General features: G+C 54.8%; 1 protein-coding gene across 1 annotated transcript; it reads left to right on the top strand.

The window, feature by feature from the left end:
- The first annotated feature begins 9,304 nt into the window (after nucleotides 1-9,304).
- Nucleotides 9,305-18,753, top strand: FGF8 (fibroblast growth factor 8). The gene is made up of 5 exons (XM_032116675.1): nucleotides 9,305-9,336; nucleotides 9,421-9,457; nucleotides 11,497-11,677; nucleotides 15,912-16,018; nucleotides 17,023-18,753. Exons 1-5 carry the CDS (start codon nucleotides 9,305-9,307, stop codon nucleotides 17,308-17,310), a joined length of 645 nt encoding a protein of 214 aa, XP_031972566.1. The 3' UTR covers nucleotides 17,311-18,753.
- Nucleotides 18,754-19,196: the final 443 nt, after the last annotated feature.

Here is a 19,196-nt window from a genome sequence, read left to right as displayed (position 1 = left end):
CAGCCAGTCCTGCCCCATCAGAGTTCTGGCTGGGTTTCAACTCTTTGTGGCTTAGACCACGGCCCCAGGGCGGCTGAGAAGCGCAGCTGTGGCTGTGCTGTAGGTGGGGCTGGTCCCCTGCTCCATAAGCTCTCTGCTGCTGGTTCCCACGCTGATCTGGGGTAAAGTTTTTTTTCTTTGAGTCTCGGCTGCCTGGGCTTCGAAGGAAGCAAGGGAGACACCCCAGGAGATGCAGCACCCCATTATCCTGGGGTTCAGTGGCTCTGCAAGGTGGACAGAGAGCCGTGCGGTACCTCGGTGGCAGCAGGAGCCAGAAAAAGGGCCAGCGGAGCCACATTTAGCTGAGACTACCCTGATGGTGGGAGTGAGGAGTGTCCTGTTCTCTGAAGCGTTAGCTGACTGTGCAATCCCTGTTCCATCCCGACGGGCAGTGGGCACGGGTACCTCTGCTGTTGCCTCAGGGAGCCACCAGGGCAGGGCGTGCCCTGGCACAGCTGAGCTGCGGGCAGATTGCAACCAAGACAGGCAGCAGCAGGATCCGGAAGGGCCAGTCAGCCACTAATTCCCATCCTCTTCCCATCAATATGCCTTGCAAAGGGAAATGGTGCTGATGCACTGTGTGGGAATGGCCTTCTCTGCTGGAGAACTGAAGCTCAGGTCTGGTGTCATCACTTGCTTGCTGGTGCTCAGACATGTGCTGGGTCCTCCCAGGGTGCCTCAAGTTTTTTGGGAGCATGGATGTGTGGCTGTTCACTCACTGAGTGTTCTGTGGGAGGAGAGGCCCCTCCAGCTCCACGGTGGATGCCTGGATGCACATCCTGGCACAGGAGTTTGCTCATGCCCTGGGCGGTGGCAGGCTGTGATAATGTCGCTGCCTGTGGCGTGGACTCATGTCCCCAGCCCCACAGTGCAGCCCAGAATACAAGAGGGGGCTGTGTCCATGAAGGTGCTGCTGTGGCAGCTGTGGTTTTTTGTTCTGCAGTGAGGGCACAGCTGGAGAAGCACAGGATAATCTTGGAGCAGGGGTGTGTGGGTTTAAATTCACAGACACTCCCAGACACGTAAAGCAGGTGTTAAAAGTGAATATGTTTGGGCTGTGGCAGAGAGCTCCATGCAGGACAGCCTGGGTTGAGGCTCCCTGCAGCTGTCCCACACTCCCCTGCTGAGCCCCCTGCGCAGCCGCCTCACGTCAGGGCAGTGTTGGCAGCTCTGTGCTCAGCACCCGCAGCCGAGATACCCGGAGGTCGCAGGTGTCCTGCCCTTCGACCCCTCCGAGGTGCAAATCTAATCGCTCTGGCCTCGGCTGTCTCTGACACTGGCAGGACTGTCAGTACTGGCCACACGTCCCTGCCAGCCTGGTGGCATCCAGGGGAACAGGGCCTGCACGGAGCATCTGGGCTGTGTCCCAGGGGGATTTAGGATCTCTGAGTTATTCTCTCAGGCCTGTCAGTGGCAGAGCCCTAGGCTGGATGGGCAGGATTTATCTTCTGTGGTATCCTTGGTGGTGATGTCTCTGCGTAGGGCCTGTGGGACAGCCACACCACTCCATGCCTCCAGTGCCTGCTCCCCTGACAGGCTCTTAGGCAGGCAGAGACCCCTGAGCTGCAGGGCATGCAGTTTTTGGGGCTGAATAGGAAGGGATGTTGCTGATGGGCAGAGTAGAGGATGAGGAGAGCAGAGGGGACAGGGACCTTGTCTGTGGCAGGTCTGTCCTGCTAGACCTCCTGATGCTCAGCTCACAGGGAAAAGCAGCATGGTCTAACAGCAGGGCTTGGACATTGGGAGGTAGGATTTTGGCTCCTGAGAAAAAAATGGCAGTAGAATGTTTGGAGAGCTCTCAAACTCCATCTGAACTCCCTGGGCTCCTGTACCTGGCTGGCTCCCTGCAGCCCTGACCCATCCCTGCACACCTTTGAGATGGTGTCTGCACCATGATGGCAGCTTGGGTTGTGCATGCCGTGGCCATGCTGCCGGGTGGCATGAGGTCCCCTACCACAGCTGGTACTGGGGAGAAGCCAGTTACAGACTGTCTCCAGGCTCTGGCTGTTGTTTTACCTGTGACCATATGTTCCTCACCTTCCCAAAACACAGAGGTCTGTAGGGCAGCACAGAGACCAGGCATGGCCTGGGTGCGGAAGATGGAAAGGGGTGCAGCTCCTGTGCCAATCCCCATCCTAGCATGGGGCGGGGGGCTGTAGGGCGGACAGAAGATGAAGGGCTGGGCTTGGATGAGGACTAGCAGGGGGGTTGGGGCAGGTCCATGGTGCGGTGGTCCACAGAAAGGGGGGGGGGCGGGGGCTGCAGCCACGCCTGGACAACAGCAAGTGCCGTGGGAAGTGTGTCCAACACTCCTTTGGGGTTCACTCCCATTGGCCCCACTGTCTCCCCCCATAGCCCCAGCTCTCGCAGGGCCATGTGGGGTGCCCCAGGGCCTGGCTCCTCGGGGCCAGGGTCAGGAAGAGCTGTGGCTCTGCTGGGCTGGGATGTCAAAGGGCCCTAACCCTGGTGTTTTGCAAACTCCTGGGGTCAGCAGTTCAGCTGCCACTGACACAGAGGCCCAGAGACACACACGGGCATTTTGGGTGGATGCTGTAAGCAAACAAACGAAGGTAGAGTTACAGCCGACGTACAGCACCCCCCCCCCCCCGGGCCATGCTGTTGGTTTTAGGCTTAATCCCACTGCAGGCTGGGCGCAGAAGTCCTCTTCCTAAGAGGACCCAAACCAAACCAAATTGCCTGATGGGGCTGGCTGGGAAGTGAGGCAAGAAAGGGAGAGCATTTTGTGTCTCTGTCTCAGCTACTCATGATACTGAAGGAGCCACAGACTCCATCCCACAGACAGGACAGTGACACCTGGCATTGAGTGATGGCTCCCATCTTCCTGGGTGGCCAGTGGAGCCCCTTCCTACCCAGCCTGGCTTTGACCCCCCTCTTCCCAGCCCTGCCTGATGATGTGTGGCTGGAGACCCTCAAGAGGGTGCTGCTGCTTGGGCTGGGGCTATGATGCTTGGGAAGTTGTGTCAGCCAGGGATGTCTTGGGACCAAGTCCTAGAGGCGCTGTTTGGTCTGTACAAGAGGGTCAGGAATGGAGTGGAGCTTCCCAAGTGCCATGAGCACACACATCCTCATCCACATGTCCATGTGTGCCACCCCTTCCCCATGCAGGCATGTCATGGCCATTCCTGGTCAGGCTGCTTGTTTGCTGACCCCTGTTCGATGCAGAGCAGAATTGCGCAGAAATACTCAACCTCGGGTTTAAATAATGCAGGGTTGGAGATGTCACCTTCTCCCTAAGTTGGTCCCATGTGAACTGGGAGCCTTTGGTTTTTGTTTCTGGCTTGCCTAGCTCAAGCCCAGCTGTGATACTCTGTGTGGACCCCTTCCTGAGCTGGGTAGCTGCAGAGCCATCCCAGTTCTCTCTGCTTGCCGATGGATGGGGCCTGAGCAGGTGTCTCCCCTTCAGTGCCCTCCATAAGGCTTTGGCCTCGCTCAGCTCTGCCAGATCATTACCCACGTGCCTGGCTCACCCCAAGTGCTGGGTGGGGATACCAGAGATGAGAACAGCACTGGCCTCAGCAGAGCCAAATGCAGGGGATGCTTAACACCATTGGAAAATCCATGTATGCATCCATGGACCATCCTGGGTGACGGGATGACACCCTGCTCTGCCTGGGGACCAGGAGTGAAGCTGCCACATGCTGAGCTGCCCAGGCTGCCCCTGCTATGCCAGCAGCCCTGCTGTTGTGAGTGGTGACTCTCCTCCCTATTGCCTAGGCTGGATGGAAAGCAGAGCCCAGCTTTGTCTCCTCTGATCTGCAGGAGTGTTGCTGCCTAGGAGCCAGCACGTGGCCACTGAAGGATGGTGAAGCCAATATTGACACCCGCAATTCCAGGAGCACAGACTGAAATTATGGAAGCAAAGGTTGTGTTTCTAGAGTGCTGCTGGGCAGGAGGGACAGGAGGTGGTGAAGGGCAGAGGAGTCAGCCCAATTCCCTGAAACGAAGCTGTGAGAGCAGGCTGCTGAAAAGTGACCAGACAGGGCCATGTCACCCAGTTTGGTCCTGCACAGGGGTGGGCACAGCTCCAGGGGGCTGTGACCAGAACACAGGGGCAGTCTCCTGGCCTGGTGTTCCCACCGCCCACAAAACATGCCTCAGTCTTGCTGCTAGTAATTGAATAGAGAGAAGAATTAATTGTGAGTGGGCTGTGTCTCTCCTTCCCAGGGCTCCTCGTTTGCCCCGGGGCTGCCTTGGTGCTGTGGGTAGTGAAGACAAGGTCATTCCCATGTAACACATCCCAGTGGGGTTTCACCAAGTTCCTTCCCTTTGGGGGGTGGGGGCAGGTTAATGGTGAGCAGTGGGATTGCCCCAGGCTGCTCCGTGCTGTTCAGCCATGGAGGACTGCTGTTGCCTCTGAAACGCCCCATTAAAACCACAGTGAAGGATCAGCAGGCAGGGCTGGGGGCACTGGACTGGCGGGCTGGGAAGAGTGAGGGTGGAGTGGGCTAGTATCCCTCTGGCTTTGCTGGGAAGCCCCCGTGCCTTTATTTTGGGGTGGAAAAAGTTGGTTTATGGCCAAGCATCCTCCAGGCATGGCTGTAAAACATTACAGGATCCTGGGTTTTGTGCATTTTGGCTGTTCTTCATAAGGTGTTGGAGCAGAGAGAGATGCTCAGGTATTGGGCAGTGCTTCTTGCGCTTCAGTGTCCTCATCTTCATGTGTCCCAGTCTTTGGCTAACCCTCAACCCCCCTGCCTACACTGCCTGTCCCCTTTCGCAGTCCCCAGGCTGTCTGAGTTCTCTGCACCTGCAGAGAGGAGCTTTCCTCGCCCTCTGGCTCGCTCAGTGCTGCTGTGTGCTGCTGCAGGTACTGCTCTCCTCCATCAGTCGGGATTAGCGCTGTGGTCCTGTCTATGTCCCTGCCTGGCAGGAGCAGGGAACTGTGCCTATTGGCCTCTCTCTGTGAGTGACAGCAGTGTCCTGGTTGCTCCTCCACCTGATAGTTTCCCCTGAAACTATTCACTGGTAGTTCCCCCTGAAAGAGGTATTCAAGGCAAAACTCCTGTGGGTGTTTTGCTGGCTTCCCCTCACCCCAGATTCTCCTAGGCTCCTCTTATGACACGAACTCCCAGTTTACTAGAAGCCCTTGTTTCCATTCAGCCCAGTTTGGCCTGCTTGCCCCTAAAGCTGTGGTTGGTGTTGTTTTTCTTGTTTCTGCCTTTCTGAAATAAGGGATGCTAGTGGAGAGGTTTCAGGCTGATGCTCCTTGCTGGCTTTGATCTCTTGTGGGGAGCAGGAGCTGGAACTGCTGTTCGTCACCCTGCACAAGGAAGGGGGTGTATGTGGACCATTTCTGATGTGGACTGGGATAGATGGGGGTGATGAAGAAGCAGGCAGGAAGTTGGAGCTGGAACCTGTCTGTGTCCTGCAGATGTGCTAAGGGACATCCTGGGAAAGAGAAGGTATGGTGCTGGGGTGGCTCTGGGTGTGGGGGTGCCATGCTGAGCATCACAAGGGGAATGGGAAGAGCTTTCCTCAGCCCCCACTGTGCTCTCTCCAGTCTCTGCTGTACAGCGGCACAGACCTCTCCCAGAGTCTCACAGTCCCTCTCCTGCTGTCCCTTCCTTCTCAAATCCTCTCCTGGTCTGCTTCCTGTCTTACCACAGTCTAGGCTGCTCCAGGAGCTGCCTCCACAGTTTCCAGCTGCCAGGAGGCTCTGTGTAGGGTGAAGGACATGGGCAAAGTTTGAGAGCAAGCCTGGACCCCAGCCAGGCTGGGACAGACACCTCCGTGTCCTGATTCCTCTCTCAGCTCCTGCTTCTTGGTGTCGTAGCCCTGTGGCTGCACCTTGGGAAAACAAAACTCAGCTTTGTGGGAAAGGGGATGGGAGGGCTGCAGCTCACATGCCTGCTGCATCATCTGCAGCATTTAACATCCCTGATGAACATAAAACACACGAGGTCTTCTCTGAAGAAAAACACTTCTGTACCTGACCAGTCTAAACATGGTCCCAGTTCTGCAGACCAGGGCAGTGGAGCAGTGGGGTAGCAGGACAAGATCTGATGGGACCATGCTGGTGAGCCTCTTCCAGGGATCACAGCCCAGTGGCTGCTTCAAGCACTGGGGGCACAGCAGGTCCCCAAGTCTTTCTGCCACAAGGGGCTTTCTTCCACCATCTCCACAGCAGTTTGGCCTGAGGCCCAGCTGGTCTCAGGAGCACAGGGCTGGAGTTTCTCTTCTCCCCAGGAGAGCCAGACAAGCCATTTAGCCTCACTGCCTGGGGATGGAGGGGACCCTCACCCCGTGGACCAGGGGGCTTATCTCAGATGGCCTGTGAAGGAGCTGACAGGCACGCGGATTTCCCTTGTGCTGCCTGGCACGGGAGAGAGCCTATCCAAAAAGGTTTTTTACTTAAAAACAAAAGGCGGTGGGGGGTGCCACACTTGATATGAACACAGGTGGGCTGGGAAGCACCAAGGGAAGAAGGCAAATGCCTCTGTGCAGGCACCTGGCTTCCCTGCAAGGAGCAGACTGTGGGCATGATCCAAGGCAGCAGCAGAGGTGGAATGAGCCCAGCAGCCATGATGCTGCTGGTCCCTGGCTGTCACCAACCTTCTCATTTCTCTTCCCTTCCCGAAGGTGGGGTAGGATGGGCCCTGTGGACGCTTTGGCTGTAGGCCCGGGGATGGCTGACAGGAGCATCATCTGTCATCTGCTGTCAGGGGAAGTGTGGCCGCTCCTGGGTGATCCCACACTGGCTTGATTTTACAGCCATGACTGGCACTTGAGCCTGTTTGCCGAGGGCAGGGGGCACACAGAACTGTCAGCTTGTGGCTGCCTCTGACCCCGTACAGGACACCATAAATCTCCCAATTTAAGGCAGCCCAGACTATTCTGGACACGGTGCTATTGAGTAGACTGTAGTGTGCAGGATAATGTGTGCCTGATCCTGTGCCCACCAGGGGTAAAGTGGAGACGGCCACTGGTGAAGGAGAGCAGCATCTGGGAAATAGACTAAATTCCTTGAATTTTTTATGTATAAAAAAGTGGGGATTGTCTGAATTTAGAACATCAGGAGTGTCTAGTGCTTCTGCTTTGGTTTTGCCTGGTTTTCCTTAGGCAGTGCAGAGAGGGGAATATGAGGATCCACCTCATCCGTGCTGTGGTACATCAGCTGTTCACACAGCTCATCCTGGAGGATTTTTCTCCTGACCATGTGCTGTAGTGATGAGCTGAGTGTGTGAATGTGTCCTGCCCTTGGAAACCAGCTCCTGCTTCTGCCAAGCACCTTCAGTGCCTGTCCTGCCTGTTCCTGTGGTCCTCCTAAATGCTTCCAGTTAAATGCAGGCTTGGCCCAAGACTTCTTTCTACACATAGGATGCCCCCTCAGAAACATCCTTAAAATCTTTTGCACCAAAAAAAGGGAAAGAAAATGAACAAGGACCTGAATTTTGGGGGAATTTTGGCCAGCACAAGGCAGTTGCTCATTGTGTGCTGTACTGGGTTTGTTAATACTGATACAGGGACTGTTTTCTCCTTGGGCCCTGTGGGGTCAGCCCAGTGGTGGGGCAGTGCCCAGGCTTCCGCACCTGCTTGCAGCACCCCTCAGCAGTGAGGATGCCGGGCAAGATCAGGTGAGAACCCTGAGAGATCCATCCCCAGAGGTGACAGTAGGCAGAGTTTTGGGGTGACGCATTGTATGGTGGGGAGAGGTGTTGGTGCTCTTGTGTCTAGGGTTGCTGGGTGCCTGAGCAAGGGGAAAGGTGCACAAGCTGCGTGTCAGTGTGCACACGAGAGAGAGAACTGTCCCGTGGCTGCAGCTGTGTGTCTGTGTGTGAGGCAGAGGGGTGTATTTTGCGGGTAGGGGTAAGCAAAGCGAAGGGTGAATAACTGTGCTGGGGGGTGCACAGTGTGCCAGGGGTGCAAGTGAGACGGAGGGGACCTCATGGGAAAGGCTGCACGCATGTGCCAGCTGTGCGTGCGTGAAAGGGACTGCGTGGAGCCTGTGTGTGTGAGGGTAGCGTGCATGTATGTGCGTGTGCGGGGCCGTGTGTGTGTGCGGGCGGGCCGTGCACGCGTGTGTCTCTGTGGGTGTGTGTGCTGGTGCGGCGGGGCAGCCGCCGCGCTGTCACTCAGGGGCGGCTGACAGGAGCTGCCTCTCCAGCGGCGGCAGATAGCGCTGATTGCTGATTCGAGGAAGCAAAATAGCAATTGTAATTATGGGCTCTGATAAGATAAAGGAGGGCGCGGGGAGCGCGGGGACCGGCAGCGGGGCACGGCCGGCAAATTAGCAGCTGTCACTCAGCGCCGAGCAGGCGGCGCCGGCCCCGGCCAGGTACCGGCCCCGGGGGCCGCCCGCTGCAGCCCCGCCGCAGCCCCCGCCCCGGTGCGCAACAGGTGGCGGGGCCGGGAGGGCCGGGGCTCGCCGGAACAATGCAGCCCTCGGCGGCCCTGCCCGGGCTGCGGGGCTGAGCCCCGTCCCGCCGCCGCCGCCCGGCCCCATGGCCCCGCAGCGCCGGCCCTGAGGGCGCCCGCCCGCTCCACAAGGTAAGCGCCCGGCGGGGATGCTCGCGGAGAAAGCGGGGGTGTCCCGCTCCCCACCCCGGCGGAGGTATTTGCTCAGCCTCACTCCTTCTCGAAACTCCGGCCCCCTCCATCCCCCTCCTCCGGTAATCCTTTTAATGTCTGGCACGTCCCGGGAGGGCTCGCCCGCCCGCTCCCAATCCACAACGCGCCCGCGGAGCGGCGAACCCCCAGCGGGGGGAACCGCATCCACGACCCACCCTCCGAGCCCTTAAACCCCGTTTTACCGATGGGGAAACTGAGGCACGGGGTGGGGAGGGAGTCCCGCCGGCGACTGGCCGCCGAGCCCGGCCCTTAGTGGCAGCCCCGAGCCGCGGCGACACCTGGCCCGCCGCTCGCTCCGCTTCGGCAGGTACCGCCGGGGCCGGGAGGGTAGCGGGCGTCCGGCCGGGCTTCCCCCGCTGCGGCTGCCGCCCCGGGCCGCGCCCGCCCCCGCCGTCGGGGCTGCGGGTCGGCTTCGCCTCCCGGGGAGGCAGCGGGGCCGCGGAGCGGGGCGGGGGGCTCCCCGCTGCAGGGGCCGCCGGCCGAGCGCCCCGGGGGCTGGGCGGGCGGTCGGGTCCCCGGGGCCTTTCCCCTCTGTAGCCGCTTGTGCCCTCCTTTCTTTGGGGCGAGGACGTGCCGGCAGGGCGAGAGGAACCGAGGAGCTGAGGCAGCGCGGCGCCCCCCGGGCGCTCCCCGCCGCCGCCGGGCCCCGGGCCCCCGGCTCCGCATCGGCGCCGCGATGGACCCCTGCTCTTCGCTCTTCAGCTACGTGTGAGTACCGGCAGCCCCAGCTCTCCCGCCCCGCGCCCGCAGCCCCCCCGGCTCACACCTCTCTCCCGCTTTTCCCCCTCCCAGGTTAATGCACTTGTTCGTCCTCTGCCTGCAAGCCCAGGTAAGAGCCCGCTGGGCTGCCCGGCTTTGTTCGCCCCGCGGGGATGGGGGGTGCCCCGCCGCCGCCGAGCGGCTCGGCGGGGAGGGAGACAGGGAAGAGGAGCCGTTTAAAACCCAGGAGACAAAAGTTGCCGGGTCGTAAAAAGCCGGAGCCAAGGGGGAACCCACCTTTCCCGGGACGCAAAATACGGTGCGGGGGACTCCGGCTGCGAGGCAGGGGGTACCGGGATTTCAAGGAAATACGCAGGGTTATCTTAAAGCAGCTTTAATTCCCGTCCCCCGACCTCTAATTACACTGTGGATACCCCCATCCTTCTCCTCCGTTTTTTTTCCCTCCTATATGGCTTCATCCAAAAAAGTAAAGCAGAATTAAAAAGAGGAAAAGAAACCCTGCAAAAGCCTTAGTAAAAAGCGCAGGTTTTGATTCAGCTTAAAAGTGTCAGACTTTAGCATAGCTGGTTTGTATCGGCAGAGGCAGAAGTGACACGAATAGATTAAACGTCCCGGGCAGAGCTTGTGCAACACCCGCATACCAGCAGGCACGCGTCGCTGGGAGCGGTGCGCCTCCAAACCGGGGTGAAGCCCCCCCTTCCCCCTGAGATCACAGGTGCAGAAGCTTTGTTTAAAATGCCCTTTAAGCTACTTTTTTTATTATTGTTATTTTCCTGGAAGCTTGGGGGGAAAAAAATGGAATTTCCAGCTGAATAGTGAAGGGAATGGAGCACTGGGAGTGTGCAGTTGTATAAAAACATAGCTGTAATATTTTGGAGTATGAGATGGAGACCAAATAGCAGCATGGCTAATGACCTCTCCTCCACATGGTACCCTCATCAGAGCTGGGGAGAGAATCCTGCTGTATTATCCAAAACCCGTCTATAGGAAACACACATGCACAGGCAGAAGCAGAGGGAGAGAGATGACATTGTCAAGGGGAGATATCTCTATAAAGCTGGCTTTGAGAGAGCAGCGGCTTTTGCTTTTATTGTGGTTTTCTGTTGTTGTTTAAGACAGGAGGAAATCTTCCCATTTGACGTGGGGGTGGTGGGGGGTAGTCCCAGCCTTCTGATGTTGAAAGGAGCGATCTCCTAACATTTGCTCAGAATACATCTTTATAAATGTCAGGGAGCAGCGAAACTTTCCAGACTTAAAAGAGGGATTTGAGACGAGGGGGGAAAAAGACTTCTGTGCCAGCTTGCGAGCCGGGGCTGAGGGGGGAGCAGGTTTGGCTGCTCATGAAAATCATTTAAAGCCCAGGAGCAGCAGTGTCAGGTCTGGAGAGGATGGGCTCAGCTGCAGCTCTGGGACTAACGGGTTGGTGGGCTGGGGAAGACCCCGTGCTGGCACTGACTGGGGATGAGGGCTGTGATTGCATGGGTAGCATGTTGGTATCCTAAGGTTGTTATACCACTAAATACCTGGGCTGGGGTATGGTTTTCTTGTAATTCTTATACCTCACAGCTCTACCATCTCTGTGGACTTTGTGTTGCAAGAGCTTATTGAGTGGGATATTTGGGAGCAAATAAAGAGCCTGAGACCCAGAGGACAGGCAGCTGTTGAAACTGCTGGGATATGTGCCTGGGGCAGCTGGAGTAGTAGTATGTTCCTGCAGAGGTGAGAGAGGTGTGGGATGAAAGCATCAGCCCCTTGAGAGGGCAACACAGTGCCATCCTGCATGTCTCGCCTCGACCCCCTCCACCTCCCAGCCTTGACGCCCATCTCAAGGTACCCCAGCGCCAGTTAGGACCCCCTGAGCCCTGGAGGGGCTTCTGGGCTCACCAAGCACTGTTGTAGTCCCGAGCCACCTGCCCCTCTGCTTCGGGCACGTCTAGAGCTCTGTATAGGGCTCTGATCACTGTGTCCCAGAGCTTAGTGCTCCTTCTCCTGGAAAGATTTTGGTGGCACAGGAGGCACCGCCGCGGTCCTGGCTCCTGGCCTCCCCGTAAAGCCCAGCTGGAGGCCAGTGATCTCGGCTCAGCCCATTTGCCCCGCTGAGGAGTAGAGATTATAATGGTGTGTTGTATATTTTTTAATTTCCTAAAGGTAACTGTTCAGTCCCCACCTAATTTTACACAGCATGTGAGGGAGCAGAGCCTGGTGACAGATCAGCTCAGCCGGCGGCTTGTCCGTACCTACCAGCTGTACAGCCGGACCAGCGGGAAACATGTGCAGATCTTGGACAACAAGAAAATCAATGCGATGGCAGAGGATGGGGATGTGCACGGTAAGGACACACGATGTGGGCAGGCGAGAGGGGAGCTGGGGAGGTGTTTGCAGCCCATAGTGGCGATTGATGATTTCCGTCCTGTTTGTTAGCCAGAAATCGTTAAAATCGTTCAGCTTGTGGGGGCTTGTAAAAGGAGAACATAGGGGTCAGTAATCAGCAGCTGTGTGATTCAAGGTGAGAGCAGGTTCCCTGTGCCAAGGGAGGGGACCAGTTCTTGAAGGATAGGCTCTGCTTCTTTCCTTTTAATTCTTGGTTTGCACCTGACTCAGAGGGCTCAGGGCTGTGGCATCCTGAGCATCAGCAGTCATTTCATCCCAGCTCTTTAGAGGGATGGGAATCCCTGAGACTTCCTTCTGAAACAGAAACAGAAAGTAAATTTGAAAAAGAAGAGGCAGGGAGGAGAAAGGGGGAATGACTGCTTTGGAAGCCTTCCCTGAACTAGGACTGTCTAAAGTGGCATTTTCCTGATATAGTCCCATCCCTTCCTTCTCCTCACAAATCCCGAGCAGAGGGTCAGAGAGGCAGTCAGCTGCAGGTGAAGATGCTGCGGTGTCTCTAGAGACAAAGCAGGGACTCTGCAAGCGTGAGAGCCTGTGCTCTGCCACAGCCCCTCTGCATCGTCCTGGCACCCTCTCCCCAAAACCCCCACCTTCTCTAGGGCAGGGGGACCGGTCTCTCCGCTGGGGACTCTTGAAGCCCAAATACTTTGGTGGTGTGAGCTACTGCCACGCTGGGATGGTCAAACGTGGCACAGGGGTCAGTGGGGCCAGCGAGCCCTGGCAGCGCCACGGGGCCGGCTGCGGGAGGCCTGATCCTGCACCCGGGGCAGGGAAGCACCTGCGTTCCTGTGTGTTGTGCACAGGGATTGCAACTCTTGTTCTTTGGTATTAGCTGCAATTTCTCTACCTTGCTTGGGTAGATTAGTAGGAACAATTTTTTTCTTTACCTTTCTGGGTTTTGGGGGCTTTTTCTTCATTTTACTTTGGCTGAAAATTTCACCCTGGACATTATCAGTGCAAGCACAGTGCAGGTTCCATGTGATATTCCATACATCCAGAATTAATCTTGCAAATGAGTTTTTCCCATACTGGAGCAGATCTAGCTTGAAAGGGCAGTAGCTAATTTCCCAAGCAAAAAAAGAAAATCCCATCTTGTTTTAGACCTCTAACGCCTGGATTTTAAAAAACAGTTAGTGCATATTTAAATAACAACCAGGTTTAAATAAGGCCAGAAGGAGGGGACTGATGGTGGCTTGAAAAACTCTATTAAAATGTAATAAAGAAAGGTTAAGCATTTGAAGAGCTAAGGAGGAAAATGAAGACTGATCTAAACCAGAAAGAGAACAAGCAGTTTTTCAGATGTAAAGTTTTAAAAGAGTTGCAAGTCTGTAAATGTTAAAATAGAGGTTCAGGATTGTTCTGTATGAATCTCTAGGGAGGCCCCCATGTCTGGAAGAACTATTAAAACGCTTTTTACTTTCACCTTTTTTAACATTTCCTGAATACTTTCTCCTCTTCGCAGTCCAGTTGGGGGATCAAGTGTGTCTCGCTGCATTTTTTCAGCATTTACGTAGCCACTTTCCCTTCAAAGTTTGAGCATGAAACATAATTTTACTGGGATAAATCTGTCACTTAAATGAAAGAATGGAGTTGAAAATGTTAAGCCTTGCCCCCTCCCCAAAAGAGGGAGGAAAAAAAAAAAAAAGGACTCCCCCCAAATGTTATCTAGAAATCCACTTTTGCAGCAAGGATCCCCCCCTCCCCAAGCCGTTCCTTCTGCCTTTTTTTTTTTTTTTTCTGTCTCATTTTTGGGGGTGGGTGTGTAAAAGGGGTTGATTTATTTTTGCAGATGACCCCTTTCCCCACGCTGACATTTTTACAGCCGACTTAACATCAAGTCTGGCGTTTTCAGTTATTTATCTTAATTGTCAATATTTGATTGACTTTTTTTAATTCTAAGGGAAGGTGGGCGGCCTTAATTCTAAGGGAAGCTGCAGCCCAGCTTGTCCCTCCCAGGCTGTGCCTGTCACCAAGAAAACCACTGCCAGCTGCAGCTTGAACTCAGCCCCACGAGTGGCTGGGGACACCAGCACAGCTCTCTGCCCACTTGCTGGTTTTTATCTATGCCCAGGGTTTTCTGCTGGCTGGGGCTGGAGTTTGCAAGGTTCACGAGTTGCCTACAAGGGTCTAGGGGTGCAAGTCCCTGGGGCCAGGTTGTCTTTATCCTCTGTGGATAAGGGGGCCGGAGTGACACATGGGCTGGGCTCGTGCAGGGCAGCAAACCCGTCTGGTGGCTGTAAATCACAGCTGCCCTTTGGGGAAAAAGAAAAAAAAAGGGAAAAGTCCAAAAGAGAAGCAATGTGCATCTTTAAAGCAGGGTTTTGTGCTCACTGAGGCCAAGGCCTCCCACTCCCTCCCTCTCTCCCTCTTCATCCCTCCCTCCCTCCCAGCTCTTTCTATCGCTCAGAGAGAAAAATCAATTCTCCTCAAACCTTTTACTGCCTCCAAGATCAATTCCCCCTTTCCCCAATATAGATAAATAGGGGGTCACTGTCTCAGTGCTTTGTTTGCAGAGTGCCATCGCTCCCGTGGGTGATTTTGGGGATGCTAGGTGCTTGTCAGGCTCTGGGCATTGATCAGCACAGCCTGGAGTCGGCTCTTCCCAAATTTCCTGTCTCTGAGTTCAATCTGTGCCTGCCTAGGAGTAGGGGGATGTGAGTGCACGGTAGCTTGGGGACAAGAGATGCTGCAGGGTGATGCTGACGGGAGGGGGTGCCTGCATGCACATCAAGCTTGGCCTGCCTGACAGCACCAAATCAGTCAGCCCCAGCAAATTTGGGAATGATCTTTCCATTGGTCAACTCAGTGGCTGCCAGCACTGCCTGCTTGCTGTCCCCACCCTTGGTGCCATTGACCTGAGCAGCATCCATCATAACAGGGAACAGGATTGAGGCATTGCAGAGACAGAGGGGACATTTGCCCCTCACCCATAGTGTGATTTAGGCTCGTTTTAGCTTGTGTGTGTGTACCCGCAGCCTCCTTCTGCCATTCAAAGCATCCTCCTGCCGAGCCTCCCACTCCAGAGCCACAGCACTGCCCTCACTGGGGCTTGCTGGAGGCTGAGCATGCTGGGCTAGAGATGTGCAAGCTGCAGTGAACCACAGTCCTGAGGAACTGAGCGGCCCTTGTGCAGAGATCAGAGAGGATAAATCTGGCATCAACAGACTTAAACCCATATTAAGAGTGTCAGCTTGGAATCTTTGTGGCCTGTACTCTAATTGCCTTTTCTGATAGCACTTGTGGTACTATGGGCTGATGCTGGACAAGAGCTGATGGGGCAGTCACAGCTGGCTTTTCAGCACCGTGGGGAATTCTTTGGTGCTTGGCATAGCACAGACCTTTTGAGGTGCAAACAGGTAGCCACCATCCCCATCGAGGCTTGCTCTGGGGACAGCAGCTGCAGGACTGGGAAGAAGGATGTCCTGTTCCCATCCTCCCCCTTCCCTGGGGATGGATGGGCTTTGGGGCTTGGGTTCCCAGGGTGAAGGCAGGGAGGGAAGGTGACAGTTCTATTTATAGGTGGCCCATCGACCCAGTGATTTGCATAGCTCCTTCGGAAGTCGATCGATGCCTCCATTAAAAAACTGAGACCAAATCAATACGCCCTCTCGACTTGTGCAAAGGTGAAAGGCATTAAAAGGGTGGCTGTTACCCTTCACGCCTCCCCTGCCAGCTGCAAAGTCACTACTCCTCCTGCAGCCCTGGCCTGGCAGAGGGACATGGAGCAGTGTCCCCTGGGCTGGGGACAGCTGGCAGCATGCTGTGCGCTTCCAGAAGGTGCCTGCCTGGTTCTTGCCCACAGACACACCCAGACCTCCAGCACAAGCCCTGCTCGCTGCCCTGACTCCATCTGGGACACCTCTGTGGCACCTGAACCACTGAGCCCCGTGGAGTGGGGTAAAACAGAGCTACTCCCCACCCAGCACAGCTCACGGTGGCAAAGGATCATGTCCAAGGTCATGCAGGGACATAGGGGCAGATTAAGGGAGGGACAAAGCTGTATCTTAACCTCATGTGCTGATTTTAGGGCTCTCTCTGGCTCAGTTGCATGAGCTCATGTGCCTGCAGTGCTCAGCACCAGGGTTCATTGCTGGGGTCTCCATACCTGGGCTGGCTCTATCCCACAGCCCCTCTGACCTCCCTCCCTCTCTGCCCTCCGTTGCTCTCCCCAGCCAAGCTCATCGTGGAGACAGACACCTTTGGGAGCCGCGTGCGTATCAAGGGGGCAGCCACAGGTTTCTACATCTGCATGAACAAGAAGGGGAAGCTGATTGGCAAGGTAGGGTGCAAGGGTATGGGCAAGGCAGGGAACTGCTGGGGACACGGAGCAGGGACTGCCAGGAGAGGAGCTCTGACCTGATACAGAGCTACCTGTGTGGTGGGGAGGCGAGATAGGGGTCCTGGGGCTCAGGCAGCACTGCCTTTTTGAGGGCAGGGGGACAAGCCATCCTGCAGCCTGAGGGGGAGCAAGAGAGGTGGGAGGGTGCCGTGTGGGGCACATTCCTTCTATCTCTCCGAACAAATAGGCGGATTGCTGGTCTATTCTCCACGATTACATGGTACAAATGCCAGGAATGTTAAGATGCTCCATGGGGCTGGCCCCAAGGCCAGACCCCACCACCCTCTGATTTGTCATGCAGCTTCTGAGCCTCGATGCCCCTTCCCATGGCGGGGGGGGGGGGGGATGGATGTGCAAAATCCCTCCAGAACAGTGATTATCTGCAAGGATTTTCCATGGCAGCTGCTTCCTGGGGGCTGCCCAGTGTGGGTCCCTCTCTAGTCCTGCTGCTGCCCATAATGGGGAGAGCTCAGTTCCTGGCTACCCCGTGCTCCTCCCACCACCTGCATCAGTGGGCACCAGCACCACTGACCTCACGTCACTTCTCCTACCACTCAATGCTCCTCGATGCCCCTCCTATATTAAAGACGCCAGGGGGACAGGATGTGTGGGTGAACTGGGACGGAGAGTTTGCTTATGGTTATACCCAGGCACAGGTGGAGGCAAAAGTTCCCTTATGGATGTGGTGGAAGTTAAGGCTGGGACCAGCTGCACTGGTATGTAAGCAGCAATGAGCAGTGTTTGTGTCACAATGCCTGCTCCCTGCAGCTTGTTGAGGAAAAGCAGATTTTGGGCAATTCTGACCTGTGGGAGCAGTGAGCCTTTGGTTGCCCGCAAGCACTGCAACCCTGTTGCCACATCAGTCAGTCCAGTGTGGGGCAGTGAGAGGCAGCCCTCTGAGCAAGTGCCTGTTGCTTAAATCTCTGCTCCTGTCCCCTTCTCAGAGCAACGGCAAAGGCAAGGACTGCGTGTTCACGGAGATTGTGCTGGAGAACAACTACACAGCGCTGCAGAACGCCAAGTACGAGGGCTGGTACATGGCCTTCACCCGCAAGGGCCGCCCGCGCAAGGGCTCCAAGACCCGGCAGCACCAGCGCGAGGTGCATTTCATGAAGAGGCTTCCCAAGGGCCACCAGACCACCGAGCCCCACAGACGCTTTGAGTTCCTCAACTACCCCTTCAACCGGAGAAGTAAAAGGACTAGAAACTCCAGCTCCAGAGCGGGCCCTTGATGTGCCTGCCCCTGCCCCATCTGCCTGCATCTCTCCTGGAGGATGTTCCTCTGAGCTTGGTGGACTATATGTAGAGACCTTCCCTTATGGGTATTAAACAAAACAGAGAAAAAAAAATGGGAGGGGGAGGATAAAAAAAAATTACCTGCTCTAGTTGTTGATACTTTTGTGGGGGGTGTTTGATTTTTACAAAAAAAAAAAAAAAAGAGGAAAAAAATGAGAGAGGCTCTATTTTTGTACTCCAGCTTTAAAAGTAATGAAACATTCAAAGACTGGTGAAGGGAGAAGAGCCCTTCACTTAGAAATGTTCTAGTCTGTTTGGGGTTGTGCTTTATTTTGTAACTTTTTTTTTTTTTTTTTGTAGCTCTAGGGGTAAAGGAGTTAAAAAATCATGTTTAAAACAAACAAGCAAAAAAACCATGGAAATCCAAATCTGGAAGCAATGTGCTACTTAAATGAACTGAACTAATGCTATGCTTGCTGGAGAAGATGGAGAGGCTGGAAAACAGCTAAGGGGAGGGGGTTTATTTTGGAGGTGGTTGGAGATTTCCTAGGTGGTTTTTGCAGCCTGAGTGATGTGGGGGCACTGCCTGTGGGGGCTGACTGTGACGCCTGGGGGTGAGGACCACTGGGTGCTTTCTTTCCTTGGATGTGCCTACTTCTTTGGCTGAGCAAGGGGTTGCTGGAAGTCGCTTGTATCCTTCTGAGAACACTGCTGGCTTCACAACTCTCAACTTACTTTTTTACTCAGGAGAGGACAGGGGTGATGGATTCCCCAGAGAAAGTCCTGAACTGACTTGGTACCTCTTACCCACGGGAGCATCTTTGGCATTTGGTTTATTTTAAAGTACTAAGGTACAGCTGCTGTGGAGCAGGCTGGTAACTGGTATTATTTTTTTCCCCACGTGGAAAATGTGAACTCCTCACCAAAAATTGATATTTTTTTTCTGTCTATATTTTTTTATCAGATGCAAGTTTTCATCCATAAAATTAAACAAAGTTTACAAATTATTGTGGAGCCATTCCAGGCTGTTTTGTGGTAATATTCAGTATCATGACATAATAGTTGGTGCTTCCATTGCCAACTGTCTCTTCCAGGTTTCCTCTTTGATAAGAAATACTGCCATCCTTGTCCCCCTAGGAAAGGAGGGGGTTTCTTTCAAAATTTCTGTGTTGACAGAAGCCCAATTTTCTATTTAGAAGAAAAAAAACCCCAACCCCAAAGGAAACATTAAATCTCTTGAGTGAACATCCTCAGCCAGCCCTGCTCTGCACATGCTGCCCTCGGACTGTGACTCTCTCCAAAGGGTTAAACCAATTATTCTTAACGGGGAGGGCAAACAAAGACACTGGATAGGAGCCAGAACCAGGGGTGACTTTTCATTCAATCTTTTTTGATTGTTTGGGGGTTTTCCTGTTTCCTTGAGGATTTTTGTTTTGTTTCGGTTGTGTACAAATTGAATATGAAATGATTGAAATATTTATTTAATATGTGCATTAAAAGTTTGTATTAGTCTGACAGAGCCTGATGCTTTCCAGGGATGGGTTGGGGCTGGAGAGACATGTTGGAGAGGGGTGAAAAAGGATGGCAGTGAGGTGCAGGATGGGGCTGAGGCTGCTGGTTGGTGCAATTTCCTTCCCAAGGGAACAGCTGTTGAAAGTGGGAGACTGCCCCAAGATTTTGAACCCAGATGAGTCTTGTGGAAATCATGGTTTTCCTTGCAGCAAATTCCGGGTTCAATGTGCAGATGCCAACTCCTTGACAGGTGGGAGCAAGGCCTGCTGCAGGCTGAATGGGGACATAGTGCAATGGAGCCTTGATCACTGCTTTCAAGCACAGGATGAAGCTTTCCAAGAGAAAGCTGGTATTTGCTCCTCTCTTACCT

The sequence above is a fragment of the Corvus moneduloides genome, chromosome 8, assembly GCF_009650955.1.
Source record: "Corvus moneduloides isolate bCorMon1 chromosome 8, bCorMon1.pri, whole genome shotgun sequence".
Taxonomy (NCBI): Eukaryota; Metazoa; Chordata; class Aves; order Passeriformes; family Corvidae; genus Corvus; species Corvus moneduloides.
This window is presented reverse-complemented; position numbering and strand designations above follow the sequence as displayed.